The following is a 24967-nucleotide window of genomic DNA, read 5'->3' as shown; positions in this document are numbered from 1 at the left end:
CATTCGAGCAGAGCTAGCTGCCCCCCCCATGGAGATTGAGGCGATTACCAGATCAGTGTCCTTTGTGCACAGCCTATGGGATACTACTAGAGACAGATATGCTAGACTGGCCCTTGAGTCTTCCAGACAGTTAGCTCTACAGGGGGACACTTCATGCTGGTATGCACAGATGACTTCATGGTTTCAGACGCATGGCTTCACCATGGACAGGTTGCCCCCTTTCCAGTATTCTCTTCAGGCACCCTCGCTGTCTCTTACACGGGTGGAGATCACTAGAATCATTCGTCAGGACCTGATCCAGCTCGACACCAGGAGGACATGGATAGAGCCGCCTCAGGAGTTGAGCACGAAGATGGCTTTCTATAGAGAGCATCTTCTCCACCTCACAGGAGATGGGTTTGTGATTCGACCCAGCTACATGGACACACATATGTCTCATGGTTTGCGTTGTGCCATTGGTCAGATACGCACATCCTCACATCAGCTCGAGATTGAGACTGGTAGATTCAGAGGGATACCAGCAGACAGCAGGATATGCCGATTATGCCAGAGAGAGCCAGAGACAGAGTTGCACTACATATGTCATTGCACAGTGTTCTATGAGATACGGGGGCGTTTCCACTGCTTATTCAGAGAGGGTTTTGGTCCTCTATCTAGGGTCATGAGTTATGAGGATCAGAGATGTCTTGGACTATATCTACTTGAGTTACACAGGTGTAGAGACACTTTACTGGGGAGAGCTAGAGAGAGGCAGTCCCAGAGACACATTACAGATTTCTTTTCACTAGATATGGGACAGCCAGAGGAGCAGCCACCACTGCAGAGCTCGTCCCACACTCATTCGACCACTACTGGCACTCTCATCGACCGAGCATTGGAGCTACAGAGATACAGACGACCGCGACTGAGGAGAGGAGCTACACAGCATCAACGGAGACTACAACAGAAGATTCGAGCCATACTCTCTCGACATCCAGAGTGCAGATGAGGATGGATCCTCACCATTTCTTCCATCTTTGTTTCACACACTGTTACATCCAGTTTACCGGGTACCTATTGTATCAGCTGCTACACCCACGTAGTTTTAGATTGTAGTAGTAGTAGTAGTATTTTGTTCCACTTCTAGTTCTTTTCTAGTTCTTTTGTACCCAGACATGGTATTAGATTCACTATTTTGTAACTGATTAGAGAGAGAAGAGAGATACGACACCAGAGACGTTGTAAAACCCTCCTCCGAAGGCCCCACTCTCGTCGGCGAGAGTCGTCTACTTATGATTGCACAATCTGGTACAAATGGTATGCATGAGACTAATGCAAGTCTAGGCTATGTCGATGATGACGACGAAGTCGACCTAAAGGCTGAAATCTGCAATCTTTCTACTGCTATCCAAAAACGCTATGGGTTGAAATCTGTGACTAGTCAAAAAATGCTGATTTGGGGGCTGTTTTCGGTGGTTCTTTGACGCTGAAAATCTGCAGGTTTAGGGCTGAAAACTGATGGTCTATTTGGCTGAATCTGCTACGTTTTAGGGCTGATCTTGGAGGTACTTCAATGATGAAAACGTTGCATGCTGAATCTGCAAAGGCTGAAGTTGGGACCTTCAAAAACGCTGGGCTGATGTGTTCCCAAAACGCCATCTTGCTGGTCTTCAAAAACGCTATCTTTTGTGTTCTGGTGGCGAGAATGCTGTGCAAAAACGCTATGCTTGGGATCTTCTAGCGATGGCAAAACTGATGCAAAACGCTAGGATCTGGGAGGTATGGCGATGATGAAAAACGCTAGCATGAGGGTTCTTGCTTGGATGGGGAAACCGCCAAGGTCCTGTTGAGAAGTTGCCTGCTGAGCTTGGCTCCTGTTGCCTCTTCTGCCTTTTAGTGCTAGTCTAGGTTTGCTTATATACAAACTTACTCAATTTGCCCTACCTACTTTCCAACAAAAGACACTTAAAAATAATAGGTGAAAAATGTCAAAAATAGGTAAAATAGGTCAAATACAGTGGAAAATTTCTCGGAAGGATTTTGATGGATTCTGATGGGAATGCTTATGATCATGCTGTGTGCAACCAGAGGATATGCATCTACACTAAGTGACTGGGCATGCACGGTCTGCGAACAGACCCACAAAAGTGCCAGATCACTTCTAATCTAGACTGACTGGACTGACTGAACCCTGGTCATGTTGTATCTTGTCCACGGACACATAGGGTTGGATGTGTCACGTGACACTTTGGTTACGTTTTATCTCTTCTAGGTAGGTTCGTAGTAGTATTCGATTCTAGTATTTACCTTACATTAGAATTTAAGAATTTGTTGTTTTAGAAGTTGTCGTGTGGAGTCTCATTTCTAAGATGAAGTCTTTCTGATGTCTTGTCCTTGTTAGTTCAAAGTTGAGTACTTGTTTCAAGTAGTTAAATAAGCTTCTTTAACTTATTTTGCTTATGCCTTTTCTAAAAGCTTTTTTAAGTGAATAGTGGTTTGTTTTCATCTAGTTTTGTTTAGAAACAAATAAAGTGGTTGGTTTTATCTTTTTCTTGTGTCCCTTGCTTTTGTATTTTTGTGAGTGTTTTATCCTCTCTTATAATTCGTAAGCTCACAAAATTCTGACCTTCTGACCTTATGAAGGTACATCCTGTTTCCAAGTGCTTGAAGGTCACCTAGCATTAGCATATAAGACTATCCATGAGGATTGGGCGAATATTAAGAATCCTTATTACTACTGTTCTAGTTGAAGAAGTGATTAATGTGTGTTCTTGAGACAGTTTTCCTCCTGTAGTAATCTCTTTTTATGCTTCAGCAGATCCTGGTGGAGGAAAAAACTCAACAGAGGTGTCTGGTCCTATAGAGGTATGTGGGTGTTCAAAGCACCAAGACTAGTTAAAGTTTCGTCAACTAAATTGGCATCCTAAGGACATGTGGCCACTGCAGTTAATCCTTTTAAGGTTTCTGTGTAAATTACAGAGACGGCAACGATGCATCACAGAGGTTGAAAGTGTGCTTAACCGATCATTACGAAATGAGAATGATGTGCTACGTTGCCAGTTGAACGACCTTATAGCACGTGAAAAGGCCCAGGTACTTAGTAACTAATCACAATCGCTGCAAGTCAGGAATCTCATTCAAACACTAATCATTGTACGTAGTGTGGATTCCTCAACAGCGTATCGAGCTCCAGCGATTGCGCCAACACAGAGATGCAGACGTCTCATCAATGGTGCAATCAGCAACTACTCAACTCAAGACTGAGGTCGAGCAGCTCAAGGGTATGTTGCAGAGCACTTCAGGTCAGCTTTTGCAAGCATTGAGTGAGCGAGAACAAGCAAGAAGCCAAAAAGAACAATGTGCAAGGGTGCTTGAAGAAACAAAGAAAACAGCTGCAGCACAAGATAGCCAGCTGACACATCGCTTGCAATCATTGGAAGAGGCTTTCAAGACAGGCCTCAAGCTTGCAGTCACCCTTGCTGATAGTGTAGAGGCGTTTCAACGGCATGTCCTCCCAACCTTCAAACCTACAGGTTTTGAGCTCAAGAAAGCAGCAGTTGAAGTGTGCCCAGATACTATTGCTGAAGGGAAGTCACTGCTGGAGCACGTAAGAGCTCAGAGGAACCTTGCATGCCACTGTTACTACTAACAAATTTTGATGGTCACCTTTAGCACAATGCATGCAAGTGAATGGTCTTTTGGATTTTGTGTGGTTAGAAGCACCTAACATTTGATTTACATGGCATTTTTGTCAATCTTAACAAGTGTTTTTTTTGTAATTAAGAATTGTTCTTATCCTTAAGCATACATGCTTGCAGTTAGCACGATTGGAAAATGGGCTCACTCTTCTTCGTGTCATTGTGGATGCCAAAAATGATACCCTAGTTTTGATACGGGGAAAGGTCTCTTTTCTTATCTGATACCCAAGTTAATCAATGCGTTTCTTGGGCCAAGAGGCTTATTCCTCAGGAATGTCTGCAGCTGAAACAAGAAAATGAAGAGTTGAGAGCAGAGTTACAAGTAGCACAAGATATGAAGCAAGGGTCACAGGTGCCAATCAAATCAAATGCAACACCCTTGAATGAAGACACCTCTGAGAAGAATGCCATGCTTCGACAAGAGCTACAGTCTTTACAGGTGGGAAAAGGTGTTAATTAAAAAAGAACCATTGTCATTCTTTAGATCATCTTCTCTTTCTGTGAGGTAGTCACTACCGTCTTACGCTAGACACAAATTGTCCAGGATATGCCATACTGCTTTTCATCTTTGCAAGTTTGTTATGTAAACATTAATGAACAATAAATAACTGCTGGTTGAACAGAAAGTTGAAGTCATCAACAGAATGAATACTGTGTCTTTCTGTAGCTGAATGGGAATGGTGGGGGATAGCCTATAGGGCTGCTTGAAGGCAAAGGCTGAAGTTAATGCAAGCATTTTCTCTTTATTATTTTGAATAAAGTCTCTTGATTATCTACCATTATCCCAACATAGCTGTGAGCTGATGGTCTGCATCAGGAAGCACCATCACACGTGATGTTTTATTACAGATTGAGTTACTCAATGTTTACAACTTGGGCTGATCAAACCTTACAGTAACATATTTAGTCTGAAGCAAAATACTAGGGATTGAAGTAGGTAAAAGACATAGGGCAGCATGTGGCATAAGAGATAGTGCAACTAAAAGGAGAGGAAAAGTAAGTTGACTGTAGCTGAAAATCATTCTTGAGAGGACATTCACTGATAGAGCAGTATAGGCACTATTAGAAATTTAAATGTACTAAGATATTCATCAACAAGTAAAGTGAAGTGGAAACTTGGAAACTGGAAAGAACTGGAAAGGTCATGAAACATGCAGGAGACAAATACTTATGGGAAAGAGAGTTTGACCATAGAGAATGTAGCTAGCGAAAACATAATTTAGAGTTGGCTCAAAGAAGTAGTTGGGAACTGTGATGACTGCCCATTAGTAACTTACTGTATCGCTCATTGTACTGCTCATCGGCTGGAATCGTAAACTTCCATGAGTGCACCTTGGGGAAATCTTACTTCTCACACTCATGCTCGTGGTGGTCGAGTGCTTTCCCAGGTAGGCTCTCTGAAGCCTACTTAGAACAGGCTTCTTCTATTAGTTTCTAGAGCTCCCATGAGCTACATCACCCCTAGCATGAGGGAGAAAAATTCTTCATTAGGAAGACTCTCCTGGAATGAGAGAGAAAAGATTTACAATGGCAAGATCAAAGAATGGAAAAAAATGGCCAAACAAGAGGCTTGTAGTGCCAATCGAGACCATGATCTATTGTGAAGAAAGGTCCTCGGCCGCCACAAACAAATGAGAGCCTGGTGCCGTCTACAGTCCAAGTTATTGTTGAAAAGTCCGACACAGGGCATTGTTGAGGCGCCCTGCCTGAAGTCTAATGGCTAGGCTGTCTGCCTCCATCACATAGCCTACTGCTGGTCTTGAGATAGATGACCACATTGCTATCCTTTAAGTGAAGATAATGTGTGGGAGGATGGAAGCCATCATAAAAAGAATCTTGAGCCAAATCTGTTATGCCTGGGCCCTGTGGGCAATTTGAAAAGCAATGGCGCCAAGTCTCCACTAGATGCCCACAGTTAAGAGGTGTCCACTGTGAGCTAACCAAACACCCACCGCTGCCCATAATCTTGTGAGCCTTGAAACTGGCCCAGAGTGATGACCAGAAATCAGATAGAAAATCCTTAGTAATGCGCTCTCGTTGTGAGCAATCAGTAGCTGCTAGAGTGGGCTTGTGTATGGACACAATAGTTGATGGCCAAGTCATTCTGTGTATTGAAAGAGAGGAACCCATGAAAGAGAGGAACCCACGATATCGGGGGTGGCAGAGGGTCCCTTCACAACCATTCCCCATGGTCCCACTGCAGCCGCACTACAGGCAGTGCGCCAAAAGCTCATAGCAGTGGGACCATTCCCCATGGTCCCACTGCAGCTGCACTACAGGCAGTGCACCAAAAGCTCAGCATTTTGAGTCGAGCCTTCTCTGACTGCCTTCTAAGGAGCTGGGTCGAGAATCCATTGGTGCTCTGCCGCTGCAAGAACCCTGATCCTCAAGAAGGTGCACTCTTAAGGAAGACCTGCACTGTACCTGAGAGAGCCGTCCCTTCTAAACTTCTTGGAAAACGAAGTCTCTGTCGTCTGTACATGCTCTGACCATGATCGACATGTGGAAGTCCCCATCCATGGAGGGGCCTGAAGCTCAAAAGGAGTATGCCTATCTGCTAGGAGCACCACTTGAATGTCATGCCGCATAGTCAGCTCTACCCTCACGAGACCCACTTTCGTCACCGTGTGCATCCTCCGATAGGCTACAAAACTAAAACCACTCCGCTTAACTCTAGGTGGGCCCAGCAGCTATGGGACCCCAAGCAACATGTGGTGCCATGTTCGGTGCGAATCATGGGGTTTTATATAAGTGGCTATTGACTTCTCTCCTCCATACAAGAGGGTTGTCTTTGAGCCAAGCAAGGGTGAAGCTCCTCCCAGGCCCATAGAATACTTGCAACAAATTTGTCCTCCCATCCTTGGCTTAATCTGACTCTGCACATCTCTGTGAAAAACCATTATCTTTGGTCTCCATGGGCCCCATGCTAGGGGAACTCGAGCTTCAAGCCTAGCCAGAAGAAGCTCCTTCTAGGGCTCACCACAGGGGAGGAGTCCGTGAACAATGAGCTTCCCCATCAGTTCCCGGTTCTAATATATATGTAGGGCTGATTTTCCCAATCCCCCTTGTGAGGTGGGTAAGGCGATGACCTCCCATTGCAAGTTTACCAGACCATAGGGATTTTGTAAAGCCCGATAAGCTACTGAATCAAGACGTACAACAGCTCCAGAAGATCTAGCAAGACATAGTGTACCACATCGTCCCACCAACAACACCTGGTGACCACCACCATCCTCCCACCTAAGTCAACATGATGAACTCCAGTGAAGAGCTTCCTCCTTATGTTTAGGAGGAGGGCTAGATCTCATCCAACAACACACTTGCAGGGATCGTGATTATCTAGCTCGAGCCTTGTCCACCTTGGTCCCTCCTCAATGGCTGACATATGTTCCGAGATGTAGGTAAAGGAATGAAGGGAGGAGAGCACATAGAGGAGACAAACACTGAGAGAAATGAAATGAAATGAAATGTTATATTAACGTCTTCAAAAGGCCAGAGTGACCTATGAGACCAAACTGATACAAAAGTGGTGAGTCTGTTACAATGTCTGAAAAGTGTGAAAGTGTGAAAATAAATGCGAAAAACTAAATACAAAGTATCAGATAAACTTCTTAAGAGCATTCTGGGTGTCTGGCTAGAATGCTTCTAATCCTTTGTTGTAGTCTCCTCCGGTGAAGTGTGCTTTTGCATCTCGGTCGTGGTCGTCTCGATTTCCTAAGCTCAATCGCCCTGTCAATGAGGATGCCTTTGGTATGAATGTGGGTACTCCTTTGTGCTCGCTGCTGGCCTCTTGTTTCTCCTTCTATTCCTGCTTCTCTCGATCCGAAGAAATCTGTGATCTGCCTCTGAGGCTGTAGTGCTCTTTGTCTTCTCATTAGATTATCCCTGTGCCGATGTAGTTCCAGTAGGTACAGGCCTAAGCACCTTTGATCTTGGTATTGCATGACTCTATCTAGAGGTCCAAAGCCTTCTTTAAATAGGCAATGGAAACGCCCACGTATCTCATAGTATACAGTGCAGTGGCATATGTAGTGTAATTCTGTCTCCGCTCCATTCCGCATAACTTGCAAATTCTGCTCTCAGGTGGGATTCCCCTAAATCTGCCAAATTCAATTTCCAGCTGGTGTGAGGATGTACGAATCTGACCAATAGCACATCTCAAACCATGAGACAGGTGGGTCTCCATGTAGCTAGGGCGAATCACAAAACCACCTTCAGATAGCTGTAGCAAGTTTTCTTTGTAGTCGGCCATCTTCGTGCCCAATTCTTGTGTAGGGTCTACCCATGTCCTCTTAGTGTCCAACTGTATAAGATCCTGGTGGATGATTTTATTAATCTCCGTTCGTGTGATTGCCAATGATGGAGCCTCAAGAGAGTATTGGAAGGGGGGTAATCTTTCCATACTGAACCCGTGTCTCTGAAACCACGAGGACAGTTGCGCATACCAGCATGATGTATCTCCTTTCATTGCTAATTGTCGAGAGGATTCGAGGGCCAATCTAGTATATCGGCAATTATTTGTATCCCATAAACCATGTATAAAGGACACTGATCTGGTAAGAGCGTCAATTTCTATCGGAGGGGCGGCTAGTTCCGCTCGGGTAATCGCGTGTGGTACGGAGGCCTTGGCTCTAATCATTCGGGAAATCATAGATACCAAAGGTCTCTCCATTGACTTCCAATTATCCTGATCCACAGATGGTCCCCAAATCCGGACCCCATAAAGCATAGCCGAAGCCACCACAGTATCAAAGAGCCAAAGTTTTGGTCGTGGTTCTTGAAACTGCACTTGTAAACACATCCTCTCCAACCCTCCCAAGGCCGCACAGGCTCTGGAAAATCTACCATCCGCTGCTTTCTTAAGAGTAAACTTCGGTCCTGTAAATACCACACCAAGGTATGTGTATGCATCTGTGTACTCTACTGTATCTTGGCCATATGCAAATGTAGGTGCCGATCTCCTAACCCACTGCGGTGTGGTGTTAAACACCATAACTTTGGTTTTACCCAAGTTTGCCGACAGTCCACTGTCCTCCGCGAATTTATGTAATGCATCTAGCTGCCTATGCATTCCATCTGGTGATTCTGCTATCAATACAATATCATCTGCATACAACAACAAAGGGATCCATGACCCTGCAAGTTGAGCACCTCTGTCACCCTCTCTATCAATGTAATTTGATACCTCATCTATGTATATACCAAATAAAGTAGGGGACAGTGGGCATCCCTGCTTTATTCCAACGGTGGAATGAAGAATGTCGGAATCCCCTTCTGGAGTACGTACATAACCAGTTACTGACCCGTATAAGCCCATGATCCCCCAAATAATCTCTTTGGGGACCCCTAACTCTCGCATCCTGCACATCAATCTTGCCCTTGGTACTGTATCAAAAGCTTTCCGAAAATCCACAAAGAAACAATACATCCTTCTCCCGCTTGCTCTTCCTTCCTCAATAATGGCTCTAAGCGTAAGAATATGATCTAAAGTGGAATAACCCCTCCTAAACCCAGCTTGTCTTGTTGCACTTATGCGCTCATTCTCTGCCCATCTACTCAATTTTTGTTCAAGAATGGATGCGTACAGTCGGGTCAATGTGTGACCTACCATAATGGTACGGTAGTTCCCGGGCATGATAGGATCCCCTGACTTGAAAATAGGTACGATAGTAGATAATTTCCAAGATTCAGGTAATCCTTCACACATGACCCGATTAAACAGACGAGCAAGGACTTCTGAAAGTAGATCCCTAGCATGGATCAGATGTTCTGCTACTAAACCATCATGATCATATGCTCTTCTTGTCTTCATCTTATCTATGGCTTTTTACACCATTTCCGTAGTAAAAAAAGTACTATTAGGAGGGCATGGCTTTGGCGGATCTGGTAATGGAGGCTGTCCAGATACCGTATATAATGATGTTACATATTGACCCCAAATCTCCGGAGAAGTAATCGTCGGAGGCGGTGAGTGCTTGTGAAATAAACGCCAGGCCTCATGTGAGTCTTGACTCAAGAAGAGGTGATATAAATCCTTCTCCAGTTTGGCTAAAAATGCCCTTTTCTTGCGACGTACTATACGCCAAAGAAAGATCCGAGACCGCTTATATGTGATGATCCCAAGTGTAAGCTCTTTCGGGACCTGGGTTCTCGTCTCTCTGCATTCCTCGTCATACCGATTGTTTTGAGGCATGTTCCCAGATCCTCTCTTCTGATCAGGTTGAGTATGTGGGTATGCCTCTTGTGCTGCTCCATGTAGTATCTCTGTTAACTGAGAGGTAATCTCCTCTACAGTATATACTAGCTCGGCTGCCCACATCCTATTATAGATCTTTTCCACATAGACTGAATCAGTCTCTGGCGTGAAAGTATATCTTGTGTGTGTCTTCTTCCTTTGTACTTGAGAGGCATTGTATTGGAAGGAGATTGATAAGGTGAAGAGAGCATGATCCACTGCAATCCCAACCGGTCTGGGTCCCACCTTAAAGTCCTCGATACTAGAAATAAAGCTTGGTGAAGTCATGACATAATCCACTGTACTGGCCCCATGCTTGTGCGGGAAGCATGTGAATCCCCCAGATAAAGGGAAATTCTCTAGACCATTAAGTATGGCCAAACCATGTGTAGTTGCCATCTCCATGAGATGTCTCCCATATTCAATGTGTTCTTTATCCTATGAGTTTCTAGTAAGCCCCTCCTGTGATAAATCCACTTCTTTGAGCATTTCCTCAGAAGTATCATAGAATACTGCTTCAGAGTTGGCCGTTCTGGCATTAAAGTCTCCTAAGAGAACGATGTCTCCATCTCTAGAGAACTCCCATATGTCATTATTCAATATGGAGAAAGGGGACTGTCCTTTAGGTGAGGAGTAGACTGATGTACTCGGAGGGAAGTAGCATATAGCGATATATAGAAATCTACCTGTCTCGGCTCTCATTCTCACCCACATATACCTTGCTTGTTCATCTTTCCTGATAATCTGTAGTAGTGGTCTCAGCTCGTCTTTAAATAAGACTGCTACTCCTCCTGAACCCCGGCTACCCCGTAGAGATCTCTTGTCTGGTCGACCAGCTTTTTCCCATAAATACCCCTTCACATGTGGCATAAGCTGTCCATGCTTCAAAACTTGCTACTGCCTCATCGAGTTTCTTTTGCATAACGCATTCTGTTACATTTACTTCGGCCTTGATTAGGTTTCGTAATTCCGTTTTCACGATTTGAGTTTCCTCATTCTGTATCCCCCGGATCTCTCTCCTTAGTTCTCTCATCATGTCTCCATACATTGAGTTCCTGTAGCTCTGAGCGTTCGCGTGCATTTCCTTCTTGATGTCATCCCTCATATAGTTTAGTTCTGATTTGAGCATCACCTGGACCTTCTCCATCAGTAGCTCATCATGTATCCTGGAGGTTCTCCCAACTCGTAAGGATCCTGGTGATAGTTCAGTATCTCTGTTTCTCCGTTTGAAAGTAGCCGTTGTTTTTGGGGTGGTGTAGCTATCTACACCCGGGCCTTCTCTTGCGGTAGGCGGATCCATCGAACCCGAGCCACAAATGTGGGGTAGGGTACTAAGGTACTAGGGTGAGGGACTGAGAGTAAGGCAAACAAAAAAGTTGATTTTAAAAGCTTAAAAACCTTTAAACTTTAAAAGTTTATTTCAAAGATTAAAGGCATTTAAACTTTAAGGCTTAAAATCTCTTTTAACTTAAAATTTCCTTAAGGCTTAAAATGAAATAGCGTAGGAGATATTGACTTCCTACGCGTAGAACAACTAGGGCGTGCGTAGGTCTGCCGGACATGCTACACGTAGAACAGCGCGGGACTCTGCACAGAGAGAGAGAGAGAGAGAGAGAGAGAGAGAGAGAGAGAGAGAGAGAGAGAGAGAGAGAGAGAGAGAGAGAGAGAGAGAGAGAGAGAGAGAGAGACGCCTGCAGGTCCATGAAACCCTAATCAGTCGAACCTCACGTTGTGTACTTGCATGTGTGCGACCTGCTAAGCAAACCCGTCCACCTTCGAACCCTAAGCATCTGCCTCTGCCTGCTAACGAAGTCGTGCTGCCTTGCAGCTGCTGTGCATGCGCTTCAGGAGATTGTCGCCCTGTTCAGTGCAGCCCACGCTGCTGCGTGCCCACCTTGTGAAGCTTCAAGGCCACCCCAAGACCTGCTCGCGACAGCCCACAGCAGCCACGAACCCTGCTCTTGCTCTTTTGCTGACGCCACAGCAACCCATAGCAGAGAGAGAAGAAGAAGAAGAAGAAAAAAGAGAGAGAGAGAAAGAGAGAGAGAGAGAGAGAGAGAGAGAGAGAGAGAGAGAGAGAGAGAGAGAGAGAGAGAGAGAGAGAGAGAGAGAGAGAGAGAAATGAAATGAAATGAAATGATATATTAACGTCTTCAAAAGGCCAAAATGACCTATGAGACCATCAGATACAAAGTGGTGAGTCTAATACAATGTCTGAAGTACAAGTACAAAAAGTATTGAAAGTAAAAATGAAAACTGAAAATGAAGTGTGAAATGTGAAATGTAGAATAGGCCCTCAATGACAATCTGGGTGTCGTGCTAGAATGCCTCTGATCCTCTGCTGGAGTCTTTGCCGATGGAGTGTGCTCCTGTGTCTCGGTCGTGGTCGTCTCGATGTCCCTAGCTCAGTCGCCCTGTCAATGAGGGTGCCCCTGGTATGAATGCGGGTACCACCCTGTGCTGGTGGTTGGTCTCCTGGCTCCCTCGATCCAAAGAAGTCTGTGATCTGTCTCTGTGACTCTCGTACTCTATGTCTTCTCAACACACTATCTCTATGTCGGTGTAACTCAAGTAGATATAAGACAAGGTATCTCTGATCCTAGAACCTCATGACTCTAGCTAGGGGTCCAAAACCCTCCTCGAATAAGCAATGGAAGCGCCCTCCTATCTCATAATACACAGTGCAGTGGCATATGTAGTGTAGCTCTGTCTCTGGCTCTCTACCGCATAGTTGGCATATCCTAGACTCCGGCGGTATCCCTCTGAATCTACCCGTCTCAATCTCCAGCTGGTGTGAGGATGTGCGAATCTGACCAATAGCACATCGTAGACCACGAGACAAATGAGTGTCCATGTAGCTCGGAGGAGTCACAAACCCATCTCCCGAAAGTTGGAGAAGATGCTCTTTGTAGAAAGCCATCTTCGTCCCAACTCCTGCATGGGCTCTACCCATGTCCTCCTGGTGTCCAACTGTATAAGATCCTGACGAATGAGTCTAGTGATCTCCGTCCGAGTGACTGGTAGGGAGGGTGCACCCAGGGAATACTGAAAAGGAGGCAATCTATCCATGCTGAGACCATGCCTCTGAAACCATGAGGTCATCTGCGCATACCAACATGATGCATCTCCCTGCATCGCTAACTGTCTAGAGGACTCAAGAGCCAATCTAGTATATCTACCTCTATGTGTATCCCATAGACTGTGCATAAAGGACACTCATCTGGTAAGAGCCTCAATCTCTATAGGAAGGGCGGCTACCTCCGCTCGAATAATCGCATGTGGTACGGAGGCCATGGCTCTAATCATCCGGGATATCATAAATACCAAGGGTCTTTCCATGTTCCTCCAACTGTCATGATTCACAGATGGTCCCCAAACTTGGACCCCATAAAGCATAGCTGAAGCAACCAAAGTATCAAAGAGCCATAGTTTTGTTCGTGGTTCTTGAAACTGACTTGAACAGACTAAGCCAAGGCATCTCTGATCTTGGTACCTCATGACTCTAGCTAGGGGTCAAAAACCCTCCCTGAATAAGCAATGGAAGCGCCCTCGTCTCTCATAATACACAGTGCAGTGGCATATGTAGTGTAGCTCTGTCTCTGGCTCTCTACCGCATAGTTGGCATATCCTAGACTCCGCTGGTATCCCTCTGAATCTACCCGTCTCAATCTCCAGCTGGTGTGAGGATGTGCGAATCTGACCAATAGCACATCGTAGACCATGAGACAAATGAGTGTCCATGTAGCTCGGAGGAGTCAGAAACCCATCTCCCGAAAGTTGGAGAAGATGCTCTTTGTAGAAAGCCATCTTCGTGCCCAACTCCTGCATGGGCTCTACCCATGTCCTCCTGGTGTCCAACTGTATAAGATCCTGACAAATGAGTCTAGTGATCTCTGTCCGAGTGACTGGCAGGGAGGGTACACCCACGGAATACTGAAAAGGAGGCAATCTATCCATGCTGAGACCATGCCTCTGAAACCATGAGGTCATGTGCGCATACCAACATGATGCGTCTCCTTGCATCGCTAACTGTCTAGAGGACTCAAGAGCCAATCTAGTATATCTACCTCTATGTGTATCCCATAGACTGTGCATAAAGGACACTGATTTGGTAAGAGCCTCAATCTCTATAGGAGGGGCGGCTACCTCCGCTCGAATAATCGCATGTGGTACGGAGGCCTTGGCTCTAATCATCCGGGATATGATAAATACCAAGGGTCTTTCCATGTTCCTCCAACTGTCATGATTCACAGATGGTCCCCAAACCTGGACCCCATAAAGCATAGCTGAAGCAACCAAAGTATCAAAGAGCCATAGTTTTGTTCGTGGTTCTTGAAACTGAACGTGCGAACACATCCTCTCTAGCCCTCCCAAGGCTGCATAGGCTCTGGACAGTCTAGTCTCTGCTGCTCTCCTCAGAGTAAACCTCGGTCCCGTGAATACCACCCCCAGATATGTATATTCATTTGCGTACTCCACAGTGTCCTGACCATATACGAGTGTAGGTGCCATATACGAGTGTAGGTGCCAATCTCTTGACCCACTGTGATGTGCTGTTAAACACCATAACCTTGGTTTTACCAAGGTTCACAGACAGGCCACTATCCTCTGCAAAGTTGTGCAATGCATCCAACTGTCTCTGCAGCCTTCTGGCGACTCTGATATTAACACAATATCATCAGCATATAATAATAACGGGATCCATGTTCCTGCTAGCTGAGCGCCTCTGTCACCCTCTCTGTCAATGTAGTCAAAGACCTCATCTACATACATACCAAAAAGTGTAGGGGACAAAGGACACCCCTGTTTCACTCCAATAATGGAATGAACAATGTCAGAAATCCCCTCAAGGGTGCATACCTGGCCAGTCACTGAGCCGTATAAAGCCATGATCCCCCATATGATCTCTGTGGGTACTCCCAAATGCAGTAACCTGTGCATCAATCTGGCCCTCAGCACTGTGTCAAATGCTTTGTGGAAGTCCACAAAGCAACGATACATCCGTCTCCCATGTGCCCGACCCTCCTCAATAATGGCTCTGAGTGTAAGAATATGGTCCATAGTGGAGAAACCCCTCCTGAATCCAGCCTGTCCTGCTGCTCGTATGCCCTCACTTTCTGCCCATTTACTCTGTTGTTGCTGTTCAAGAATGGATGCATACAACCGTGCGAATGTGTGCCCTATCATAATAGTTCGGTAGTTCCTTGGCACCGTGGGGTTCCCTGCCTTGAAGAGAGGTACAATTGTAGATAACCTCCAAGACTCGGGTAGTCCCTCACACATGACACGGTTAAACAACCGTGCAAGAACCTCTGAGAGTAAATCTCTAGCATGTATCAAGTGCTTTGCCACCAAACCATCATGATGATATGCTCGCCTAGTCCTCATCCTGTTAATGGCGTTCTTCACCATCTCAGTGGTAAAGAAGGTACTAGTGGCTGGACATGGTTCTAGAGGGTCTAGTAATGGTGGTTGCCCAGGTACTGTATATAATGATGCTGCATACGGACCCCAAATCTCGGGAGAAGTAATCACTGAAGGAGGTGAGTGCTCATGGAAGAAACGCCAGGCCTCACCTGAATCTCGACTCAAAAAGAGCTGATACAAATGATGTTCCATCTGGGCTAAGAAGGCCCTCTTCTTCTGTTGCACTAAACGCCGAAGGGCAATCCGAGACTGTCTATATGTAATGACTCCAAGTATAAGCTCGCTCTGAATCTGAACTCTCATCTCTCTGCACTCCTCATCATACCAACTATTCTGAGGCATGTTCCCAGAACGTCTTCTCTGATCTGGTTGAGTGTGTGGGTATGCCTCTGCTGCTGCCCCATGCAAGATCTCCGTCAATAAAGTGGTGATCTCCTCCACGGTATATACAGGCTCGACTGCCCACATCCGTCTGTAAATCTCTTCCACATAAACGGAGTCCGTCTCTGGTGTAAAAGTATACCGTGTGTGTGCAATCCTCCGTGGTGTCTGAGAGGCACTATATTGGAAAGAGACTGAAAAAGTCAGGAGAACATGGTCCACTGCTACTCCAACAGGCCTAGGACCCACACTGAGATCGTGAATATTAGAGATGAAGCTCGGTGAAGTCATGACATAGTCCACTGTACTGGCTCCATGTCTGTGTGGAAAGCATGTGAATCTCCCAGACGTAGGAAAAATCTCTAGACCATTAAGTATGGCCAGACCATGCGTAGTAGTCATCTCCATGAGATATCTCCCATACTCTGTGTGCTCTGTATCCTGTGAGTGTCTGTCAAGCCCCATCCCCGATATATCCATCTCTCTAAGCATCTCCTCCGAGGTATCATAAAATACCGTTTGGGAGTTGGCCTGTATCCTGCTGCAAAGTGAGCGGCGATAGAGGATTGCTACCCCATCAGATCCTCTAGAAGTGTTGTGTCGTGTGCACTTCCTATGTAGAGACTCCCATTGGTAATCCTGTACTCGAGGTAGGCCTCTCTCGGGACTCGCATGTGTCTCTGTGAGTAGAACAATGTCTCGGTCATGCATCACCTCCTGTAGTCTCCCTGGATGTGTCCATAGAGAGCCATTGCAGTTCCAAACTGCCATGTGTATCTCCTCGTATAGTGTCCCATAGGCCGCGAGTCCCTATGCTACGGCCTTGCGATCAATGATGACTCGACCGTCTCGGTAGGAGGCCCGTTTCCCCTCTTTGCGTGCTTGTTGTACTCGAGGCATACATGCTCTACTGTGTTCTACTTGCATCTTTGTGAGGTCATCATCAAGGTGGATGGGAGCCCCTGTGAGGCCTCGTAGAATGACCCTCTTGCGGATGAAGAGGGTGCGGGCTTCTTCCGATGGAAATTGGAGGATGCGGGGCCTCTTTTTGGTTGGGTCTTTACCGGCTCTCCAAGCTTTGGTGAAGCGGGTTGGGTCTTCTATCTTGTACCCAAGTTTGGCACATAGGGTTTTTCCATCTTTCTCGGGAGTGGAGTCTTTCCCTTCTTCCATGCCGGTGACTCGTATATTTAGGCCGCGGGCATGCCTCATCTTCTCCTCTTCAAGTGTGGTGTGTACAAGGAGGGCCTCTTCTTTGTGAGCGTCCTCTTTGGCTTCTTTTTTAAGGTTCTTCTTGACCACTTCCACCCACCCTTCCTTTGAGGCCTCGAGCTTGTCTTCCAAGCTTTCGGTGAGAGCTTTGGTGAGTTCTTCCTTGATGGCCTCCTTGGTTTCATTGTTTATTTCGCCTTCCTCGGGGGTGAGGGATGCGATTGAGGCATTGAGGATGGCCATTTGTTCTTGCATCTCTTTTTTCTCCTTTTCCCATCCTTCTTGGGCCTCCTTCCACATCGCGAGCTCCTTCCTTGTCTCCTCGTCTTTAATCTCTTTTTCTTCGACCCACTCCTCTTTCTCCTTATTCAAGGCTTCCACTTCCTTCTCGAGCTTGGAGAGACGGTTGATGATAGTGTTGATGGTGGAGTCCGTCATCTTCTTGTTCTCCTTGATTGTGGCATTGAGCTTGTCGTCCATCTTGGTTAATTCCTCCTTGGTTACTCCTCCTTTTGCCATCTCGGAGCTTTCTTGATTTGTTCGTTTGCCTTGCGTGACTCAAGTGTTGAGGAGAGTCATGTTGAAATGTAGTGATGTGATGTGAAAGTGCAATGTGAAGTTTGTGTATGTGTGTGCGACAAACGGGTGCGAGTAATGTGTGCTGTGAAAATGTAAGGTGCAATGTGTGTGTGTGTGTGTGTGTGTGTGTGTGTGTATGTAGGGGCGGCAGCAGCAGGGAGGGATGGGGGCGGCAATGCTGATGTAGGTGCAGCAGCTACAGGCGTGTGGAAGTGCAGTGGAGCGGCAACAAGAGCAGCAACAACGCGCAGGTAACTCAGGGGGTGCTGACGGGCACTGCGCGACCAGGCAGGGATGGTGGTGGGCTCTGCGCAAGTAGCACAGGGGGTGCTGGCGGGCGTTGCGTGAGCAGCTAGGGGTGGTGGTGGGTGCTGAGAGAGAGAAATGAAATGAAATGTTATATTAACGTCTTCAAAAGGCCAGAGTGACCTATGAGACCAAACTGATACAAAAGTGGTGAATCTGTTACAATGTCTGGGTATCTTAGTACTAATGTACTAAGTGTGAAAAGTGTGAAAGTGTGAAAATAAGTTTGAAAAACTAAATACAAAGTATTAAATAAACTTCTTAGGAGCATTCTGGGTGTCTGGCTAGAATGCTTCTAATCCTTTGTTGTAGTCTCCTCCGGTGAAGTGTGCTTCTGCATCTCGGTCGTGGTTTGCTCGATTTCCTAAGCTCAATCGCCCTGTCAATGAGGGTGCCTTTGGTATGAATGTGGGTACTCCTTTGTGCTGGCTGCTGGCCTCTTGCTTCTCCTTCCACTCCTGCTTCTCTCGATCCGAAAAAATCTGTGATCTGCCTCTGAGGCTGTAGTGCTCTTTGTCTTCTCATTAGATTATCCCTGTGCCGATGTAGTTCCAGTAGGTACAAGCCTAAGCATCTTTGATCTTGGTATTGCATGACTCTATCTAGAGGTCCAAAGCCTTCTTTAAATAGGCAATGGAAACGCCCACGTATCTCATAGTATACGGTGCAATGGCATATGCAGTGTAATTCTGTCTCCGGCTCCATTCCGCATAACTTGCAAATTCTGCTCTCAGGTGGGATTCCCCTAAATCTGCCAAATTCAATTTCCAGCTGGTGTGAGGATGTACGAATCTGACCAATAGCACATCTCAAACCATGAGACAGGTGGGTATCCATGTAGCTCGGGCAGATCACAAATCCATCTTCAGATGGCTGTAGGAAGTTTTCTTTGTAGTCGGCCATCTTCGTGCCCAATTCTTGTGTAGGGTGTACCCATGTCCTCTTAGTATCCAACTGTATAAGATCCTGACGGATGATTTTATTAATCTCCGTTCGTGTAATTGCCAGTGATGGAGCCTCAAGAGAGTATTGGAAGGGGGGTAATCTTTCCATACTGAACCCGTGTCTCTGAAACCACGAGGACAGTTGCGCATACCAGCATGATGTATCCCCTTTCATTGCTAATTGTCGAGAGGATTCGAGGGCCAGTCTAGTATATCGGCAATTATTTGTATCCCACAAACCATGCATAAAGGACACTGATCTGGTAAGAGCTTCAATTTCTATCGGAGGAGCAACTAGTTCCGCTCGGGTAATCGCGTGTGGTACGCAGGCCTTGGCTCTAATAATTCGGGAAATCATAGATACCAAAGAGCTCTCCATTGACTTCCAATTATCGCGATCCACAGATGGTCCCCAAATCTGGACCCCATAAAGCATAGCTGAAGCCACCACAGTATCAAAGAACCAATGTTTTGTTCGTGGTTCCTGAAACTGCACTTGTGAACACATCCTCTCGAACCCTCCCAAGGCCGCAGAGGCTCTGGACAATCTAGCATCCGCTGCTTTCTTGTGAGTAAACTTCGGTCCTGCAAATACCACACCAAGGTATGTGTATGCATCTGTGTACTCTACTGTATCCTGGCCATATGCAAATGTAGGTGCCGATCTCCTAACCCACTGCGGTGTGGTGTTAAACACCATAACTTTGGTTTTACCCAAGTTTGCCGACAGTCCACTGTCCTCCGCGAATTTATGTAATGCATCTAGCTGCCTATGCATTCCATCTGGTGATTCTGCTATCAATACAATATCATCTGCATACAACAACAAAGGGATCCATGACCCTGCAAGTTGAGCACCTCTGTCACCCTCTCTATCAATGTAATTTGATACCTCATCTATGTATATACCAAATAAAGTAGGGGACAGTGGGCATCTCTGCTTTATTCCAACGGTGGAATGAAGAATGTCGGAATCCCCTTCTGGAGTACGTACATAACCAGTTACTGACCCGTATAAGCCCATGATCCCCCAAATAATCTCTTTGGGGACCCCTAACTCTCGCATCCTGCACATCAATCTTGCCCTTGGTACTGTATCAAAAGCTTTCCGAAAATCCACAAAGAAACAATACATCCTTCTCCCGCTTGCTCTTCCTTCCTCAATAATGGCTCTGAGCGTAAGAATATGATCTAAAGTGGAATAACCCCTCCTAAACCCAGCTTGTCTTGTTGCCCTTATGCGCTCATTCTCTGCCCATCTACTCAATTTTTGTTCAAGAATGGATGCGTACAGTCGGGTCAATGTGTGACCTACCATAATGGTACGGTAGTTCCCGGGCATGATAGGATCCCCTGACTTGAAAATAGGTACGATAGTAGATAATTTCCAAGATTCAGGTAATCCTTCACACATGACCCGATTAAACAGACGAGCAAGGACTTCTGAAAGTAGATCCCTAGCATGGATCAGATGTTCTGCTACTAAACCATCATGATCATATGCTCTTCTTGTCTTCATCTTATCTATGGCTTTTTACACCATTTCCGTAGTAAAAAAAGTACTATTAGGAGGGCATGGCTCTGGCGGATCTGGTAATGGAGGCTGTCCAGATACCGTATATAATGATGTTACATATTGACCCCAAATCTCCGGAGAAGTAATCGTCGGAGGCGGTGAGTGCTCGTGAAATAAACGCCAGGCCTCATGTGAGTCTTGACTCAAGAAGAGGTGATATAAATCCTTCTCCAGTTTGGCTAAAAATGCCCTTTTCTTGCGACGTACTATACGCCGAAGAAAGATCCGAGACCGCTTATATGGGATGATCCCAAGTGTAAGCTCTTTCGGGACCTGGGTTCTCGTCTCTCTGCATTCCTCGTCATACCGATTGTTTTGAGGCATGTTCCCAGATCCTCTCTTCTGATCAGGTTGAGTATGTGGGTATGCCTCTTGTGCTGCTCCATGTAGTATCTCTGTTAACTGAGAGGTAATCTCCTCTACAGTATATACTAGCTCGGCTGCCCACATCCTATTATAGATCTTTTCCACATAGACTGAATCAGTCTCTGGCGTGAAAGTATATCTTGTGTGGGTCTTCTTCCTTTGTACTTGAGAGGCATTGTATTGGAAGGAGATTGATAAGGTCAAGAGAGCATGATCCACTGCAATCCCAACCGGTCTGGGTCCCACCTTAAAGTCCTCGATACTAGAAATAAAGCTTGGTGAAGTCATGACATAATCCACTGTACTGGCCCCATGCCGGTGCGGGAAGCATGTGAATCCCCAAAATAGAGGGAAATTCTCTAGACCATTACGTATGGCCAAACCATGTATAGTTGCCATCTCCATGAGATGTCTCCCATATTCAGTGTGTTCTTTATCCTGTGAGTTTCTAGTAAGCCCCCTCTGTGATAAATCCACTTCTCTGAGCATTTCCTCAGAAGTATCATAGAATACTGCTTGAGAGTTGGCCGTTCTGGCATTAAAGTCTCCTAAGAGAACGATGTCTCCATTTCTAGAGAACTCCCATATGTCATTATTCAATATGGAGAAAGGGGACCGTCCTTTAGGTGAGGAGTAGACTGATGTACTTGGAGGGAAGTAGCATATAGCGATATATAGAAATCTACCTGTCTCGGCTCTCATTCTCACCCACATATACCTTCCTTGCTCATCTTTGCTGATAATCTGTAGTAGTGGTTTCAGCTCCTCTTTAAATAAGACTGCTACTCCTCCTGAACCCCAGCTACCCCGTAGAGATCTCTTGTTTGGTCGACCAGCTGTTTCCCATAAATAACCCTTCACATGTGGCATAAGCTGTCCCGGTATCTGGTGTGTCTCTGAGTAGAAAACTATGCCTCTGTCCCTAAAGATGTCTCTAAAGGCACCTACATCTAGCCTATATGATCCATTACAATTCCACGCCGCTATCCGGAGCGTCGCCCCATAGGTCTCGCACCGTCATGATGAGCGCTTTTCCAGTACCACTACTTTCCCTCCTCTATAAAAGGCGATTTTCCCCTTTTCTCTTGCTGCCTTGATCTCTGGCATCAACTCTTGCATGTGTGCCACTTGTGCCAATGTAAGGTCATCTCCCAGGAAAATACCGGTTTTCTTAAGAGTTGGCCTCTTCTATAGAAATTCTTTCCTTATTTCTATATTCGGGAGGCGGAGAATAAGAGCCCTATGCTTTACGTTTCCTCTCAACGATTTCTTTCTTGCCCACTCTCCATGCACTTGTGTGAGTAGGCTCTGTGATGCCCATGCTTTGTAGCAGTTCCTTCACTTCTTCATCTACATTCTCTTTGTCTTTGACTCCTGTGACCTGCACATGCAGAGCCCGATTCTTCCTTTTCTGCTCTTCCTTAATGGTCATATTAATAATGGTGGAGGTAGGTGTGGTCTTGGGCATATGGGCCTTCCCTTTCTTCGCATCCTCAATCGATTTCTCTGCTTCATCAACCTTTTCTTGTGTCTTAAAAAGACGTTCCGCCCATGAAGATGTCGTTTTCGATTTCTGTTCGTCTCCTTCCCGTAGAGCTTTCATCTGATCCTTCATGTCCTCGAGCTCCTTCAGCACTGAAGGTTGGTCGTGTCCCTTCTCCTTAGTTGTTGTAGATTTGCAAGCCGCAAGTTCTCCTTTTAGCTCCTCAATTATTGCATCTTTTTCCCCCATGTGCTTTTCCATATTTGTTCTCCATGCTTCAAAACTTGCTGCTGCCTCATCGAGTTTCTTTTGCATAACGCATTCGGTGACATTTACTTCGGCCTTGATTAGGTTTCGTAATTCCGTTTTCAAGATCTGAATTTCCTCATTCTATGTCCCCCGGATCTCTCTCCTTAGTTCTCTCATCATGTCTCCATACATGAAGTTCCTGTAGCTCTCAGCGGTCGCGTGCATTTCCTTCCTGATGTCATCCCTCATATAGTTTAGCTCTGATTTGAGCATCACGTGGATCTTCTCCATCATTAGCTCATCATGTATCCTGGAGGTTTTCCCAACTCGTAAGGATCCTGGTGATAGTACCGTATCTCTGTTTCTCCGTTTAAATGTGGCTGTTGTTTTTTTTGGGGTGGTGTAGCTATCTACACCTGCCCTTCGCCTTCGGTAGGCGGATCCATCGAACCTGAGCCACAAATGTGGCGACCCTGCTATTTATGGAATCCTCTGCAAAGGCAACGCCTGTCTGCAACTGTGGTGGCGCCCAAATTCGGCAGCCCTTAGGGGTGGCGCGCGACAAACCTGCTCGCTGTCCGCCACAAACCTTCAATTTTACGCTAGAGAGAGAGAGAGCCAAACCTGCGCGTTACTGCTCAGCCTCGCGCTAGAGAGAGAGAGAGGGCCTGCCTGCTGTCCTGCTGAGTGTGGCGTGAGCCCTCTGCCTGCCTGCGTGCGCGTTTCTGCACCTGCGCGAGCGTTCTTCCTGCACGTGCTCAGCCTCGTGCTAGAGAGAGAGAGAGGGCATGCTCGGTGTCCTCTGCCTACCAGCGTGCAATAGACAGCGTGCGATACCTGCGATAGACAGCCTGCGATAGACAGCGCTTAAATGTGTATGTGCCTGCGATAGACAGCCTGCGTGAGAGAAGTGTCCCCCACCTGCTCGCCCTCGTCTCAGCCTGCGAGAGAGAGAGTCACAGAAGGCTGCTCGCCCTCGCCTCAGCCTGCGCGAGAGAGAAATGAACTGAAATGATATATTAACGTCTTCAAAAGGCCAAAATGACCTATGAGACCATCAGATACAAAGTGGTGAGTCTAATACAATGTCTGAAGTACAAGTACAAAAAGTATTGAAAGTAAAAATGAAAACTGAAAATGAAGTGTGAAATGTGAAATGTAGAATAGGCCCTCAATGACAATCTGGGTGTCGTGCTAGAATGCCTCTGATCCTCTGCTGGAGTCTTTGCCGATGGAGTGTGCTCCTGTGTCTCGGTCGTGGTCGTCTCGATGTCCCTAGCTCAGTCGCCCTGTCAATGAGGGTGCCCCTGGTATGAATGCGGGTACCACCCTGTGCTGGTGGTTGGTCTCCTGGCTCCCTCGATCCAAAGAAGTCTGTGATCTGTCTCTGTGACTCTCGTACTCTATGTCTTCTCAACACACTATCTCTATGTCGGTGTAACTCAAGTAGATATAAGACAAGGTATCTCTGATCCTAGAACCTCATGACTCTAGCTAGGGGTCCAAAACCCTCCTCGAATAAGCAATGGAAGCGCCCTCCTATCTCATAATACACAGTGCAGTGGCATATGTAGTGTAGCTCTGTCTCTGGCTCTCTACCGCATAGTTGGCATATCCTAGACTCCGGCGGTATCCCTCTGAATCTACCCGTCTCAATCTCCAGCTGGTGTGAGGATGTGCGAATCTGACCAATAGCACATCGTAGACCATGAGACAAATGAGTGTCCATGTAGCTCGGAGGAGTCACAAACCCATCTCCCGAAAGTTGGAGAAGATGCTCTTTGTAGAAAGCCATCTTCGTGCCCAACTCCTGCATGGGCTCTACCCATGTCCTCCTGGTGTCCAACTGTATAAGATCCTGACAAATGAGTCTAGTGATCTCCGTCCGAGTGACTGGCAGGGAGGGTACACCCACGGAATACTGAAAAGGAGGCAATCTATCCATGCTGAGACCATGCCTCTAAAACCATGAGGTCATCTGCGCATACCAACATGATGCGTCTCCCTGCATCGCTAACTTTCTAGAGGACTCAAGAGCCAATCTAGTATATCTACCTCTATGTGTATCCCATAGACTGTGCATAAAGGACACTGATTTGGTAAGAGCCTCAATCTCTATAGGAGGGGCGGCTACCTCCGCTCGAATAATCGCATGTGGTACGGAGGCCTTGGCTCTAATCATCCGGGATATCATAAATACCAAGGGTCTTTCCATGTTCCTCCAAGTGTCATGATTCACAGATGGTCCCCAAACCTGGACCCCATAAAGCATAGCTGAAGCAACCAAAGTATCAAAGAGCCATAGTTTTGTTCGTGGTTCTTGAAACTGAACGTGCGAACACATCCTCTCTAGCCCTCCCAAGGCTGCATAGGCTCTGGACAGTCTAGTCTCTGCTGCTCTCCTCAGAGTAAACCTCGGTCCCGTGAATACCACCCCCAGATATGTATATTCATTTGCGTACTCCACAGTGTCCTGACCATATACGAGTGTAGGTGCCAATCTCTTGACCCACTGTGATGTGCTGTTAAACA

The 24967-nt window shown here is 46.3% G+C and overlaps 1 protein-coding gene across 2 annotated transcripts in view; it reads left to right on the top strand.

Annotated features, from left to right (window-relative positions):
• Positions 1 to 24967, top strand: part of LOC147422811 (uncharacterized) — a 145287-nt gene that overhangs the window by 61440 nt on the left and 58880 nt on the right. Inside the window, exons 2-6 of one of the 2 annotated variants that reach the window (XM_086503521.1) lie at positions 2795 to 2844; positions 2959 to 3072; positions 3158 to 3586; positions 3798 to 3881; positions 3961 to 4116. In XM_086503521.1, coding sequence (XP_086359647.1) covers positions 2795 to 2844; positions 2959 to 3072; positions 3158 to 3586; positions 3798 to 3881; positions 3961 to 4116 — 833 coding nt within the window. The remainder of the gene's footprint in view (positions 1 to 2794; positions 2845 to 2958; positions 3073 to 3157; positions 3587 to 3797; positions 3882 to 3960; positions 4117 to 24967) is intronic. The other variant, XM_086503522.1, reaches the window with a different exon arrangement.

Source organism: Adiantum capillus-veneris, chromosome 27 (assembly GCF_014529385.1).
Source record: "Adiantum capillus-veneris isolate H3 chromosome 27, ASM1452938v2, whole genome shotgun sequence".
Classification (NCBI taxonomy): domain Eukaryota; kingdom Viridiplantae; phylum Streptophyta; class Polypodiopsida; order Polypodiales; family Pteridaceae; genus Adiantum; species Adiantum capillus-veneris.
This window is presented reverse-complemented; position numbering and strand designations above follow the sequence as displayed.